A 16,194-nucleotide genomic window follows, 5' to 3' on the forward strand; every position below is an offset into this window, starting at 1 on the left:
AGAGGTCAATGTTCTTCATTGATTCAGTAGGTGAAGTCATCTCTGGGCTGAGCATGAATATAGTAAATAAAATGATTCATACTTACAGCACAAACACATTGTTATTAACCACAGCCATACTTCTTGTTTGATGTTTGTTAATAAATGCATGTTCATTTAAACTGTCTTTATTGTGTTACTATAAAAGTTGTAATATTCAATGTTTAATACAATATATGCAAAATATGAGCTCCAGTAGGAATATTGAGAAGGAAAGGGATGGAATAGATTTGAAAATCACTGTCCCCATTTTCATGTACTCCATACTTCTATTAATATTCATCTTGAAATTGTGTAAGTTTACACAGAAAAATACAGAAAAGGCTTTCTAATTATTAAAATCAAACCAATATTTATGTCACAACAATTATGTTTTTTGCTCAAATCATAACATCTTTGTAATATTTGAAAGTGGAACTTCTAGCTTATGTTTGGTTTCTTTGCTGTAAATAGATGTGACTTTCTATTAGAAGTAAGAGATAAAAATGAGTGAGACATGGCCATTTAACAGCTTGTTATCTGACCTGAAGTGCTCATCAAGGCTTTCTCTGTAATCAGTGGAGAGAGAATGATCTCCAAAGCACTACTCATACCATCTATTTTAGGCTGTGGTTTCATATTCCCATTCATATAAACAATATCATCACCAAGAGCAGCAGCCCTGCCCTGATGGCTTTTCCAGCCGCTGTGCTGTTCCCTAGATGGCAATAAGGTGAACATTTGTGTGACAGAGTGATGATTCTGAAACTCAGCTAGACTGAAAGTAATCTAACAAAAATAAAAAAGCAACATGCACAAAAACCCAACCCCAAAAACAGAAAGAGAAACATTTTGACCCAGATAAGAATGGAAATTAAATGGGATAGAAAGCTCTAAAAAAATGAATCATTAAAGCATTCAAATTTTCATTTTTTAACACGTTTTGAATTGAGATGGTGGATATGAGCTGATTAAATATTTCATTTGCAAGGTATTAGCTAGGATGTTACACTGTGAGTCATGTAATACTTTGTCTCTTTAGTACACCCAAAGAAAGGAGCTGGGTGGAGCAGTGGCCCTGCAGCTACACGAGCATTTGTTCCTGTGCATGCAGTGTTCCTGAGTGATTGGTGCTTGTTTGCCAGTCATGCTCAGTGCACACATGTGTACATTACCAGCAGTGTTACCTATGGGATTTTAGGATGGAAAAATGGAAGTAGAGCCCTTTTGTAGATAAGTTCCTCCATAAAAAAAGTGATGGCGAGATTTTTCTGGGTATGGGTTGAATGGCTTGGTACTTAAATTATTTGCTTTTCATGGTTATGCTGGTGGGTTACACTATCTAAAGTGTATAGCGAAATTGTAGGAGTGGGAGTTTAAATTACTGAATCAGGGAATTACCTGGGTTAACATTACTGTGCTTTTTACAGAAATGACCCAGATGATTACCATTGAAGGTGCATGCATGGTGCTTGGGATATCTAAAGCATGTACAAACAAGATCACTCCTTAGCTTCCTTTTAGCAGCAGCACAAACATCAGGCAGATCTGAATTTAGCTGAACTGCTGGATTTCACTGTTGCACTATCAACTTTAAGCATTCTTTCTGTTTTACAGAAACATTGCACAAAATTAGTTTTTTTATTTATGCAAATTCTGACTTTCTAGACTACAAAGGAGAGATGAAACAAATTTTAAAAACATTTCCTGCTTGGTTTGTATATGTGCCTTCAAAATGAATGTTGCAGATGCTGATGTCAGAGGGAAAAGTAAATGCATGATTTCTCTGTAATCCTTGGAATTTTGGACTGCATAAAATGTAGATCATGTAAGAAGTATTTTATTGCAGAGGCAGCAGCGCTGTCAGTGCATGCGTGGTCTGTGCTTGTGCTGTGGGTATCTGGAGTGCAGTGGAAATCAAATGCAGCCTGTTCATATACATGCATCTCATTGTGGAGTACAAATACACAGCAAGAACATTGTGCCTTGCTTGTGTTCATCTTGGTGAATATAATCCATAATTGAAACTTCAAAATGTGTTAACACATCAAAAAGGATCCTAGAATACAAAAGCAAACTGCTGTGTCCCCACTGTGGCCAGTTTCACCTCTCTGTGTGTCTGTGCTGTCTTCAGCTGTCTTCAGCTCTCAGACCAGCTCTCAGTTTCTGGCAAGCAGGGAATATCTGTGTCAAATACTCCTAATGTTTAGCCTGTGTTTTATGGGAGTTGATTGGTACCAGGATGCTACATGGTAGAAAGGGGCAACCTGAGCTTCAGAGCTGAGACCTTGAGGTACAGCTGTGAGCACTGATCTTCACCTGGCTTTCCACAAGGAGAACTGTGGGATCCCTGAGATTTGAGCCCACAGATTTCAAGTTCTTAGGTCATGGAGCTGTATTTCTTAAAAATAAAATAATAACCACAGCCATCTCTTCAACCTTTTTTTTTTCCAGTATGACCAACTGGCCTATTATTTGCAAATTACTTTTAAAAAACTCTTAAAAGAAATGTGTGGGCCTTCTATAAAATAGCTGTCATGCCCTGAAACTGAATCAAAAGGCATAATTTCTCACTAGAGGTAGGAAGACAATATAAAACTCAGAACAGATTTTTGGCTGCTTTCCTTCTATTTTATGTATTATTCCTTAAGGTCTGTCCCTGAATCTAGGACATTTTTATGTACCTGTAGGTAACATTTAAAATTAATGGCAGACTTTCAGTTGAGTTTAATGGGATCTGCTGTATTTTCTCAGATCTCAATTTTATCAGATCTCAGTTTATCAGACCTCAAATTTATCAGTTCTCAGCTCATCCCTGGATGAGTTGCTCAGCAGAGTCTGCTGGCAGCAGCAGGCTGCTGCTTTCCTTTGTATTGGGGAGGGTGGAGGCATCCAGCATAGAGAGAGATAATTGATCAGACCAAGATTACAGAGTTTGCCATGAAAATTAACATCTACCTACACTTGCTGCACTGTTGTATTTTTGCAGCTATTTGCGATAATGTATTTTATTTCAGTCTTGTACAGATACCCTTGCTGTAACATTTTTTCAGTTATTTTCTTTTGATTCAATTCATGTGGCTAAAAACGCTATTCCTTATGAGTTCAGAAGAACTGAGGTTTTTTAAAAAATACCTATGTCAGCTTCCTCCCTTAAATAATCAACCTTCCTTCCTTCCTTCCTTCCTTCCTTCCTTCCTTCCTTCCTTCCTTCCTCCCTTCCTCCCTTCCTCCCTCCCTCCCTCCCTTCTCCAACTTTCTTTTTTGGGCCCTAGTACAGCAGTGCCCCTGTAAACCATTTTCTGCCTCTCAGTAAACCACAGATGTCTTCAGGAGAACTCTTTGGGAGCAAAGTTAGATATTTTGCCATGCTGTGTTTTGAAGCAATATAGATTTGAGTCTTTGAGACAGGGTTTACCTTCGTGCTGTGTCTTGCAGAGCACCAGGCAGGAGTTCTGAGCTGTGTGACAGCTGTAGGGGAAAAGTTCACCATCTGATCCCCTGCAAGTGCTGGCTACTTCTGTGTCTATTTTGCTCCCATGGTGATCGCAGCTTTAGAGTCTGCTTCCTCCACACCCCTAAGTTCAAGCCAAACTTTCTTCTTTAGTTTTAAGGTGTGTTATGAAGCACAGATTTTGGTTTTTATAGAAAGACATTATGACTAGACACTGGCTAATTTGAGAAAAGTATTTTGAAGTTTTAGGAGTGAATTGGTGATAGGCTGACAGACTTTGATGCTTCTGGGATGTCCTACATATTGGGCAGGAAGGTGATTTAGAGGTGGATCAGGTACTCCTGTGGTCCAGTTTGTGGAGCAAAGGGAGGTGGCAAGATCCAGTTGTCAACTGGTAGGGCATGAGTTAGAGGAGATTTTGTTGCTGTGAAGAGAAGAGCCTGTACCAGGTTTCCCTGCCTATCTTTCCTCCCCAGTATTCAGTGTGGCTCAGGTGGGGTGAACAGCAGGTGTGGCCCCCCTGAGAACTGCTGGAGGCCTCCCCTCCACGTGTGCTGACCCCTTGGGCTCTCCCTGCGGTGTCTGAGAGGTGGTCAGACTTTAGAATGGGTAACACTAATAATATATAATATAAACTGAAGAATATGACAATATTTTATTGCTATTTACACCTGACTACGGTTCATCTGCAGTCCTGAAGTGGTTTGAAATTGCTGTCTCATGTTTCTCTGATTGGTATTTTGTGGCTAAATACAGATGAGCATCACATCCATATACAATCTACAAACCTGTTAATGATTATCCTCTGTGAGTCTCCTCTAAAGGTTTTCTTTTGCCATCAGACAGATGCACACATCTATTATGTATATGCACATGATTCTGTTGTTAGTATTTTGTTTCTGAAGGTCACCACATTTAAATATACATTTGGTGGTATGGCAATGAGGTTTGCTTAAGGGTGGTAATGAACAAACTCCATGCCAAAGATTCTTATCCTTTGCTTTCCAAGTGGTGTTGCAATAATTGAGAACATGCATTATTAGGCCGTTAGCAGTTGATTACAAAAACTGTAATTTTGCTAGATTTGCTAGATTCTTCTGTGCTAATGTCAAGGAGAGCTGCATTGCCAGTTCATAAATGGAGAAAATACTGACCTATAAACACTCTGATTTTCAGCAGCAGTTCAGTTGCTTCTGTATTCTGCAGACAAGCAGCCTCATTTGGTGAGATTTTGAATTTAGCATGCAGATTATCAGACCTAACCTCCACTTCTCATCAGAAAGACCCTCATTTTATATAGTAGGGATTAGCACAGTTAAATTGTATTTTGAAATGGTTTCTTCAGCCCCCTATCTGATTAGGGCTGGTTTTCTGATTTAGAGGATTTTACTTTGTCTCTGTGCTCATTCTCACTCATTTGAGTGTATTTGCTTTACTTCTTGTGGCTGGGTTGTATTGCACTCCCAAATCTGTTGATATGGAGGACTGGGCAAGAGCATAACAAACCAGTATTCCTTCAGCTCCCAGTTTCCAAGGTAAGGCTAATCAGCTTTTTTTGAAAACAGCAGTCAGGGGTTGCTTTATCTCCCATACTTGTTTTTTAACTTGCTGGTGCCAGATGCTTCAGTGCATGCAGAGCCAGGACTTGCACTCCATGGATTAGTGGGGTCACTTCTGCACACAGGCAAAATTTCAATATTGGTTTTCCCTGGTCTAGTAATGAGGCTGACATAGTAGTTGGGACTCCAAGCATCATGCTTTCTGTCTCTGAGCTGGATTTTAACTCATTCTGTGTTTTCAGCATTTTCATGTCCTGGCAGTTTTTCACATTTCGTTATTAAAGAAATTTAACTTTTCTGATTTGAGTCCTGTGCCTTATCATGTCTTAGCTTACCTGCTGTCCTTATGGCTGAAAAGAAACAAGATAAGTTTTCATCCAAACCCTACAGTGTTGTTTTCTAGTCTTTGTGAATATCTAGTCATGTACACTTCACAGGTTTTAATAAAGTAAAAATCTGGGGGAGGGTGCATTTTTCTAACAGTAGTTCTACTCTTTGAAGTAAAACCATTCTCTTTACATGTGTGTTCTTTGCTGTGAAAGCTGATAGCATTTTATTTTAAAAATAGAAAACATAGCCCTTGTGACTCCCCAGTGGCACAGTCTGAACATTGACTAAAGTACTCTTCAAAAAGCCACTGGGAATTTACTACTCCGGATTTGCAGCTGGAGAGAATAGGGAGATAGTTCAATTGGGAGCAGTACTTTCACTCTGGTGGAGAGCACAGATTGGATTTGAGAAATGGGTGATTCTGAGCCTTGTGCCTCTTTTCACTAGTGCACAACCTGCCACAGTGGAAATGGGTAGATTAAACCTCTTAGCTGATTAGAGTTGGTTTCAGGCTTTTTGGTTTGTATTATATATCTGATCTGTTCAGAGATAAGAGTGAGAAATCATGAAACCTGTAGCTTACATTTAAGAATTTGGTAGGGCTTTGTTTCTGGAACTGGGGATGGTGCAGTGCAAAATACATGGATTCTTCAGCAGGATACTCTGAGGGTTATGGCACTGGGTTAATACCTGATTTCTGTCCTCAGACCTATAAGTGTAGGGAAATCACTTCTGTGCTCAGAGTCTGATTTGTAAAATGGGAAGAATGATAGTTAGCCTATTTGTATTTTGAGACCTGTTAAATTGAATTCATTACAGACACATGAATGCTGTGGTTCTGTCAGAGATATTGTTAGCACTGAGTTAAAAATGGAGATTTGGTGAAAAAAAGAGTAACATTAGCAAATGTTGAGAAAGATAATTTGCACTTCAAAAAGCTAGTTGTGTTTGCATAAATATGTCCATATGTGCACACATACATGAAATACATGTAACATGATTATATAAGCAAATGAGCTGTTTTCATGTGGCTTTAAAGCTTCAACACTTTATGCTTCTATAGACCAGTGGTGTTCACTTGCACTCTGTTTGAAAGTGAAGTAAATAGACTTGAGTCTCTGCCTGGTTCAGACCTTGGAGTTTGGATAACTTTGAAAACTTATTTGTGGTGTTTAGTCTCACTTGAACAGGTGCTCATGTTGAGTTTTGTTTTCTGTGGAAGTAGAGAGGGATCAGGTTGGGCAGATGAGCATCCAGCCAAGGTGATACAGACCTGAAGTGCCTTATCTTCTGATTTTATGTGGAAACCACCAGAATATTCATATATATTAGCTTGGAACACAGACTTGCACAGAATATTGTCATTTCTGTATCTGTTGCCTACCTTTTATACAGTGCTAGCATGCACACGCCAATTAGGCTTGGACCATGTTGTGGTGGTAAATATTGTAAAATATGGGAAATGGCATCATCTGACTCTAAGAGTTTTTATCCTAAAAAAAATAAACCCCAAGATCCTGCAAACATGCTGCATTTATGTAAATGCCTCTGATCGCACACAGAAATTCATAAATGTCCTGTGCTGCTCTGATTATTGTATAATTTTCTATAGAATTATATACTTACACTCAGTCAGAAATCTATTATACTATTTTATATACAGTTTAGAGCAAAACAAAAATATCAGATTAGCACAAACCAGTTCCAGCAGAAGCTTAAGAGAGAAAGCAAGAAAGAAAAACTTTATTTATATAAAACAGTAAGAAGTTTGAAAGGCAAATGTCTACAGAGGGAAGGGTTGATTGAAGATTTGACCATTTGGAGTGGTCCTCACTCCTTATTGTAAGTTTGTAACTTCTAAGGCATTAAAATTCCTGTCAGCCATGTTATTAAAAAAAAATCTGAACTGATTTAACTCTTTTTTTAATGCAATGCTGCTGCTTTAAAATAAATCTTGAGTTTGCTCGTGATCATAATTACATTTTTTGTGAAGGTATTTGTGATGACAGTCACAAAGGAATCGTGGTTGCTGTAGTTCATTATGAAGCAGGAAGGTGAGGCTACTATGGCTGACAGCTTTGTCTTGAAGCAGGCAAATTACAGATTTCTCTTGGGAAACAGGTAAAGACAGAGTACCTGGAGAAACAAAGATGGAGAGAAATTCAGTTAGCTCTGTAACTTTAAGAGATCCATAAGTAGGAAAATATTTTCCACAAAATAATTGGTTCCATGTCAATTCATGTATCTGCTGACTACAACTCTCTGTGCACAGCAACTTCTAGACATGTTCTCAGAATTTTGTTAAAAAACCCAGAATTGCAATGACCTTAAGGCAGAGAGGTCATCTTTATTTGAGAGAAGATAATTTTATGTTGTTTACTTCAAGTTAATATTTGGTGTTGGCCTAGAAGCAAATTAGACTGGATAAAGGTCAACATTACACAGCTGAATCTCATGTATATACACAGTTAAAGCTACATGTGGTTTTTTTCTCACCAAGGCAGTTTGTCACAATGTGATCATTGTGGTTGACTCAAGAAAAGGAGAAAAACCACTTAGCACAGTAACTTGAGCTGTTGGGTTTTCATACGTGATATATAAATTTTCCATTTTTCTTAAATGTGTTGTACACACAAGCATCACAGAGATTCATTGGTAGATTCTGTAGTATTTATGCTATAGGAGGTGTTAGAGAAATGCAAGTTTAAAGCAATTTAAAGGGCACAAATGGATGTGGCAGAGACAAGCCCAAGCACCATATGTGTAAATTTTGGGATTTTCTTGGTGGGAGTTTACTGTGCTACTACTTGTCTAAATGTGTACATGAAAGCTGCAAGAGGAAAAAAACTGATTCGAGGGAAAGGGTGAAGCGATATAAATTTTGACTGTTTAAAAACAATCTAAAACTTAGAATGTGTATTGTTTTAACTCATTTTAAAATGTGTATATTTTGCTGACACATTTTATAATTTAAAACTAACACTAAGAGACTTTTGTGCTTTGTGTGCAGGTACATGTCTCGAGTCCATGGTATGCATCCAAAAGAAACCACACGTCAGCTGAGTTTAGCAGTCAAGGATGGTCTCATTGTGGAAACCCTGACCGTGGGGTGTAAAGGGTCAAAAGCTGGTATTGAACAAGAAGGATATTGGTTGCCAGGAGATGAGATTGTGAGTATAAAGTCTTTGAGAAAATAAATCACGATTTCTGATATCTTAGCATGAAACTTGTTTTCATTTATATTTCAAACTATTTATAGGTTCTGTGTTGGCGCTTGTGAACAGGGAAGTAATGCACTCTTAAATTTTTTTTAACCTTTTCTATTCCATAGAAGCTCTTTCCTCTTGAACTCTGAGTTTTCTGCTATGAAAAACTGGCAAAGTCCTTTGCTGGGTTATGCCTCACTTTTATGTTTTATTCTCTTCTACAGTTGTACAGAAGACATTAAATATTATTGGTATTACTTGAAATCCTCAGACATTCTCAAATCCCAAACATGGTGTATTAAAAAAAAAAAGTCACAAACTTTTAAATCTTACTTCAATGTGAATCTGAAGAACAAAGAACTCCCTTTCAGAAGTGCAACATAAAATTATAAAGTTATGTGCAAACACGCATGAAAAGATGTATTTTACTGATAATCGTGGACACCAGGGCATTCAATTAGAAAGGATTTTCTTAGCAAATCAGCTACAGGCATCCAAATACTGTTCCACTGGATGTCTAACATAAATATTAAAATCCATTTCAATAGGTTGAAAGTTACATGAAAGGAAAAAACCATGTTTTTAATATCCCTCCATAGCTGAGGTGGAGCCCACTCACAAAGTGAGGATAGTCACTTAGACCAGGAAAAAAGCTCGAACAATTTTTTTGCCTTGTTGAGAAGCCCCATCTCTTTATTTACAAGACAATATTTTCCTAACTAAAAAGAGTTTTGCAAAGCTTTAAAATATCTGGACTAGGAACTATTGCTCTGGAATATAAACTGCATTAAATACTGATAAAAGGGTCAGCATTGTCTCAGATGTAGCTAATACATTAAATTTTGAGGAAATGCAGAAAAACTCTAAAAAACACCAAAATGCTCATTGCAATATTGCAGTTATCAGTAATCAGTGAAACATGTATTGTTTTTGGTTTTGTGGAAACAAGCAACATCCATAACAGAAAACATTATCATCAAAATTATCTCACTTACACAAGTGAAAAGTATTGAAATACCTTAATTTCAATGCATTGTATTTAATGTACATTATGTCTCTGTTAAGATTTTCATTCTAATTTCATTAGAAGCCCTCAAGGGAACCTTTAAAGGGTATGTTACTGTTCTCCCTGTTAGGAAACGTTTCAAAACTCCAGCTCAGCTCTTTTAGGTATTTCTTACATGAGTTTTATCTGTTTAGAATGATATTAACTGTGTAGACTCAACAAGACATAAAGCCTGAGATCTCTGATTATCTCAAGTATGCTGTGTGTTTGCTTCCTCTATTGCTAAGAGAAAGGAAAAAAAATTATCAAAATGCCTCACAATAGCCATTTCTTATATAATCATTCAAATAATGTTCCTGCTGCTTATTAGCAACATTTGTTTAACAAAACTTGAAAGAATTTATATCCTGTAAATTCCCAGTGAGTCATTAGAATTGCACAATTATTTTATGTCTGTGCACAAAATATCTTTGACTGAAGATGCTGTTCAAGTCACATTATGAATAACCCTTTAGTTAGATGCAGATTGCATTTTCAGTATTACTGCTAAGCACTGATACTTTGGGCTGTGACCATATGTGTGGGGCTGTCTCAGTAGTTCAGAACACCACACTTGACTTAACAGTTTTCTGCAAAAATAAAAATCAGCTTCTGATCCAGGCCATGTTTCAATCATACCCAAACCTAAACTTTTTGTTCCTAATACTGAATCAAAATGCTGCAGACAGATGAAGCAAAACACATTGACTTGGTATAAAGTCATTCCCTTTGTTCTTTTATTCAGAAAGTTTTAATGAGTAACAAAGTGTCATTGTCATCACTCGCCATCAGATCAAGTATTTTCCATTCTCTGACAACTGGTGCAAACCATCAAGTTTGGGATGTTCTCTGCTTTGGACACAGAAGTAGTTTTACAGATGCTTTGTCTGCACTTGATCAAGAGGCAGTTTGTACTTCTTTGTAATTCAGCACTGCTCAAATCTGGTACTAATGACTGTTGGACCATGAACTCAAGTTACATTTCAGTGAGGACAAATACACAGAATTCTTTCTGGAGGTGCGCTTGGAGGAGATGGAACTCTTTGAAGCAGAGTATTAATGTTAAAATAGGGATTTCAGGCTCAAATTTTTGCACTTACAGACCCTTGACCTAATTGTCAAATTTAGTTTGACTGGTACTACTGGAACTTGGAAAGCTCAAAACAGGAAAGAGAAGACTTAAAAACCAATCAACCACCCACTGACACCAGTGCGGGAATGCTTTTGGATTTTGGCTTCTTTCCTGGCACCACAGTAGAAGTCAGCAAACACAGGCTGCTCCAAGGAGATAGCAAAGGGACACATTCTTATCATCCCTCCCCCTACTTTTTATTTGACTGTTTGCTTGGTGATTTTTTACACTTTTGAAGTTTTGGATCTGAATTTTAGCAGGTGAAAAGATTACTGGTCTTGGCCACAAAACTGCTGAGCACCTTTGTTACTGTAAGAGGTGCCTGACTAGAGGATGCCACATGACCTGAAAGTACTGGTTGTGATGGTGACTACAGACTGATGGCTAAATAGTGACAATAATCGAAAGTATAGAGATTATGAAAACACAGGTCTACTTGGAAAAGATTAATTTGATAATCTATGATGCTTGCTTAAGGGTTTCTAAACATCTGCCCTATCCAATGGGTTGAATAATGATAGATCTATGCACTAAGGACATGATCTCTGATAGGGTTACCCTTAGCCTTCAGAAAAATTATACTACTTTGCTCTCATTGTTCTAGCAGCATGTTGAAGCTATGGTAAAAAAAAAATTAGCAAAACCTCACATATTTAGTAATATACAAAAGACAAGCTGAGGTACAAAGACAAAACAATTTGAGGGCATCAGGAGGTTCTTCCAAAAGGGACAGCTCATGAAAATTAATGTTCAGAAAAAATGAAAAAAAAAAAAAAAAAAAACAAGAATGGTTGGATTTAAGAGTGTAAAATTATTCTGTCAGATACATGTGGGAGAAATATTTTTATGTAAGTTACTAAATTTAAAATGTCGAGTTGGTAACAAAATGTACTGTATTCCAACTGACATTTAGGGATTGGTACCTAAACAAGAGCTTTGCTGCAAATATTATACCTCCAGGGCTTGTGCAGGTATTCATTTTGTTTGCTCATTTGCCATGTTCCCAGATGTTTTGCACATTTTCAAAATGTGTTCTCATCTTACAGGCTTTCTTATCTTGCCGATGATTAATGCATTTGCACAAAATAAATGAGAGAAGAATTTATTTTCCATTTTTATTCAGGATTTTAGTTAGGAATTTTGCATTTTTCTGTTTGTTGATGCATCATTATACAATTGAACAAAATCTCTTCAGCTTCTTGCCTTGCAAGGGAAATGTCAGTCCTGAAGTCTGGTAATGGAAGTTTACTTTTTTCTTTTTTTCTAAATGCTTTATTTCTGTTTCTCACAGAACTTCTGGAATTTGGACATGCTATTTATTAACAGCATAAAAAAAAAGTCTTCTTGCTCTTCTTGCGGGTTTAGAAAAAAATTTGTAAATCAGTGCTGTTAACTATGTTTTGAATGCACCTGATAAGATAAAAAGGAAAGGCAGTTCTTCAAGAAAATAAGAATGAATCTTCTTACCTATTATTACTATTTTCTGTTCTGCCATGATTTCATGTACTTCTATCTGTGTAACATAGTACTGTGTCTAACCCCAAGGAAAGAAATTGAATTTAAGTACTAATGGCTTAATGGGGGGGTTAGGTGCAGTTTTTAGATTTAGTTTGTCTTACTCACATTTTTCTACAGACTGTGCACTGAGCTATTTTGAGCATTTAATGTGCTAATTCTTCCCTTCATGATTAAAGTCATAAAGCTGCTCTGACCCAGAGAGAGGCTTTATGAATGTATAATTTCAATTTTCCTGTGTTCATGAAGCCAAACAATATTGTGCTCTTCTAAGATAGAGATGTGTTCATAACAGGGGTTCATTGTTTGCATCTGATTGCAACATACCCCACAATACTGATATGGTTTAAAAATGCTTCATAGTGGCCAAAGTCTCTAATGAGATGTGAAGAGTGAGGCTTCACACTTACTTAAGGCACTGTGAGCTATTTCTTTACTGAAGAATGCATAACAGATGATTATATTTTCAAGAGATTATTATTTTACAGAGTTCTGTTTTCTGATCATTTAATTGATTGCCTATAGAAAGAGGCAGCAATTCTTCTGGCTAGTTAATTCTGGCTGTGGGGTTCAGTTACAGTCATTTTACTGTGTATTTGGTCCTCTCTCAATCTAAATTATTGCCTTTCCAATTCTTCCCTCTAAAGATGTCTGAGTTTAGTGTAGAGCACAGTGTTTGGAGGGGAAGTTCCCTTGCTTTTTCCTGCTTTTAGAAAACATTAGAGATACAACTTGCTTTTCCCCAACACAAACATGTATTCTCAATGTGCTAATTCATTTCTGGGGATTTTTCTGGTATTTTAAATTGAGAAAGTACTGGTGCTTGCTCAGAGCAACTCCAGGTACTTCCAAGTCACAAGGCTGCCTAAATAATCCATCTCTCCACTCTGTCTGTATTCCCATCATTGTAACATTTGTTGTAACCCACTGTCAGCACTGTGAGTCTTGAAGGTGATTTTTTTAACCCAAGTGACCTTAGACACACACCCAGTTATTTTTGTGATTTGATGTGTTGCAGGTTTGATTTTACTGGGATCAGTCTATGAGGAAGGAGAATTTTTGGCTGTTATGTTTGTGTTAATCTAAATTACTTTAGATTGAGCAAAGGCTTGATTCCTTGCTTGCCATGCTTAATTGCTTTTGTAATTATATTGATTTTTCCATGCTAGGTCAGTATTGGTAGCCAGAAGCTGTTTTTTGAACTGACTGTGTCATCTTGAGTCTCCATAAATGTGAAGATAATTGTAAAAAGCTTAAGAACTGTCACTGTGAGAGTTTGAATCTTTTCTGTACAAAAAATACATTTTAAATAATAAAAAATCCCTGAACAACAACAGACAAAACCAAACCTCAATCCAAAACCAGTCTGAATAGCTACCAGTTCTAAATAACTAGGCTGAGGAATGGTTTTAATGTGCATCCCATTCTTTTCAGTTTGGGGCAGAAGGATAATATGAAACAGCAATAGTGACAGCCAGTGCCTTCATCATGTGAGCCCTTACAACTGAAGAGCACAAAGAGGAAGAACATGTCACACCAAATGAAGAAAAATCTTCTTCAGTGTTTAAAAAATTCTCTGTTTGCCTTATCCATCCATATTGCCTTTAATGTAAAGTCCTGTGTAAATTCACTGATCCAAAGCCAAACATAGCCCATGCCATATTAGTTCATATTTTTTACATATTGAACAAATTGAGAATTTTCCAGGCTGGAATGTTCCAGATAGATTCCTGGAACATTCTTCTTGGAAAATACTCAATTATTGTGAAAGTGCAAGTGTTCTTTACAGTTTGGGATTCACTGATGCAAAGAGTTAATGATTGATCCTGTGAGAGAAAAAATTCAAACCGGCTTCCATCCCTTATTACCACACATCAGGGAGAGTATGAGGAGGCTTTGAGGTCAGGCCACATACCAGCCTGGTCACACAAGAACACTCAAGGATGATGAGCTTCTGACATTCTTTGAATCTTTTCTGTCTGTCTTTCCATCCTTTAAGGTCCCACCATTCAGAACTTAATTTTCCAAAAGACTGCCATGAAATCAATCCTTCATGTGCTAAATGCAATGATTTTTCTTGCAAATTATTGTCACAAACTGCAGATGTGATTCTGCTTATTAATAAACTAAAAATAAGTGGATTTGTGAAAGTTCAGAAAAGCAAATATATTGAAATCGTCAAATCAAAGTATAGGCTATTTTATCCTAGAGAAGTGGATTAGAATTCTGAATTCCCAACTCATAGAAGAGAAATTCTTTCTGCATTAAAGCCAAGACCCTCTTCTGTCTTTGCATTAAGGTTGAGAATGGCCCCACAGCAATTCCAGTGGTTCTTGCTGCCTCTAGAAGGGTTAAGAATAGTGAGCAATTCTCTGCATTCCTTTTCCAATCTTGTTTTTCTCTTCCCATCTGTTCAGGGGTATTTCTTCCTTCTCCTCTGCTCATCCTTATTTTTTGTTCTCTGGAAAGGGAGTTCACAATGTTTGCAGGAACTTCACATTACTGAAGGTGACACTAGTAGACTCCATCTGACTGCAGAGAGATGCTGCTTCTTTTAAACTGGTGAAACAACCTTGTCAGCATCTTCACTTGGCTCTCTCAGCCTTGCCAACTTGACTTTTAAAAATTCAGTTGATATAGTGCTGTGTTCTTCTTTGAGGCTTTCACTCTCCATTCTGGAGTTGAGATACTGATAATGTTCACAGATTTCACAAAATGTTCTTTTCTGATTGAAAGGATGTTCTTAAGAATGAGAATTTAACTTTGAGTTTGACGTAAACTAGTCAAACTAGTCTGGAGAAAGGTTCCATCATGGGATTGAAATTGTGCTAATAGAATAATGACATACATCGTCTGTCTAGAGTTTGTTTTAAAAATGTACATCTTGGGTTTTTTCTACCCCTTTTGTGCCCACCCTGACCTAGTAGTGTTGTTTTTATTAATTTTGTGGGTTCAAAATGCTCTGTATCTCTGGCAACTGATTTGAATCTTTTATTATTGTGTCATGTTGGTCACTGAATGAAACTTCATTCAGTTTGAGCTTATTAATATTCATGCTTAATTCACAATAAATGCAGTCCCCATGCCTTTCTATCAACTGACAGCTGAAACAATATCAGCCACACCTACAGCACAGGACACATGGACAAGAGATTTAAGGAACCTGTGTAGGAGGTTCTGCTGTTGGTTTCTGTGTGTGCTGAAACATCAGCCTAAAGAAAAACTACAAAATAAGACCAGAGAAGCAATGTAAATGTATTTTAAGCAAGAAAACGGAAGAAGACCATGTTTGTGCACAGTTCCTGAAAGAAGACTTGGAACTACAAGCAAAGAGATGGTTTATTTCTGGTCTGGATTTACCTTCTTTCTAGGGGAACAAAACCTTAATGTGGACATAAAATGCATTGTGCCTGATAAATTCCTCACTCCATCACTGATTTATCCTCCTAATGAAAATAGCCTACAAACCTCCTCTTGGCTCAACCTGAGTCAAAAATTGTGACATTAATAGCAGAGTGAATCCAGTTTCTGAGGAGATAAGTTGAAAGTTTCTATTAACCTTGAACTTGCTTGGAACATGAAGAAAGAAAAAAACAGTTCACTTGAAATTATTTTCTATTTCTAATATCCTGGAGGAGAAGGCTTTTATTGTCTCACCTTAAATAATGTGTACACTGCTACTACCCAAACATGATATTCTTGGGAAGGAAATTGAGATTTATTCATTACTTCAGGAGCACAGCTCATAGGCTGAGCAGATAAGTGTGACAGGGGTTTAAGCTGTCAGTTTGGCTGCTGACATGTTACTACACTTCTTGGAAAAAACTAAATTCTTTAGCATTGGGAGCTAGAATCTGGCTCTGTACTTTGGGACCTATCACCCCAAATTGTCAATAAAGTGGCTGCAGGGTGGGAAGGTGAATAAAAATTTACCT

The 16,194-nt window shown here is 37.2% G+C and overlaps 1 protein-coding gene across 5 annotated transcripts in view; it reads left to right on the plus strand.

The window, feature by feature from the left end:
* ZMYND11 (zinc finger MYND-type containing 11) overlaps nt 1–16,194 on the plus strand; it is a 105,960-nt gene that overhangs the window by 53,016 nt on the left and 36,750 nt on the right. For all 5 annotated transcript variants that reach the window (XM_054273412.1, XM_054273415.1, XM_054273416.1 and 2 more), the window contains exon 3: nt 8,372–8,531. In XM_054273412.1, coding sequence (XP_054129387.1) covers nt 8,372–8,531 — 160 coding nt within the window. The remainder of the gene's footprint in view (nt 1–8,371; nt 8,532–16,194) is intronic.

This window comes from Melozone crissalis, unplaced genomic scaffold (genome assembly GCF_028551555.1).
Source record: "Melozone crissalis strain CALT ecotype California unplaced genomic scaffold, PUWL_Pcris_2 ptg000016l_1, whole genome shotgun sequence".
Classification (NCBI taxonomy): domain Eukaryota; kingdom Metazoa; phylum Chordata; class Aves; order Passeriformes; family Passerellidae; genus Melozone; species Melozone crissalis.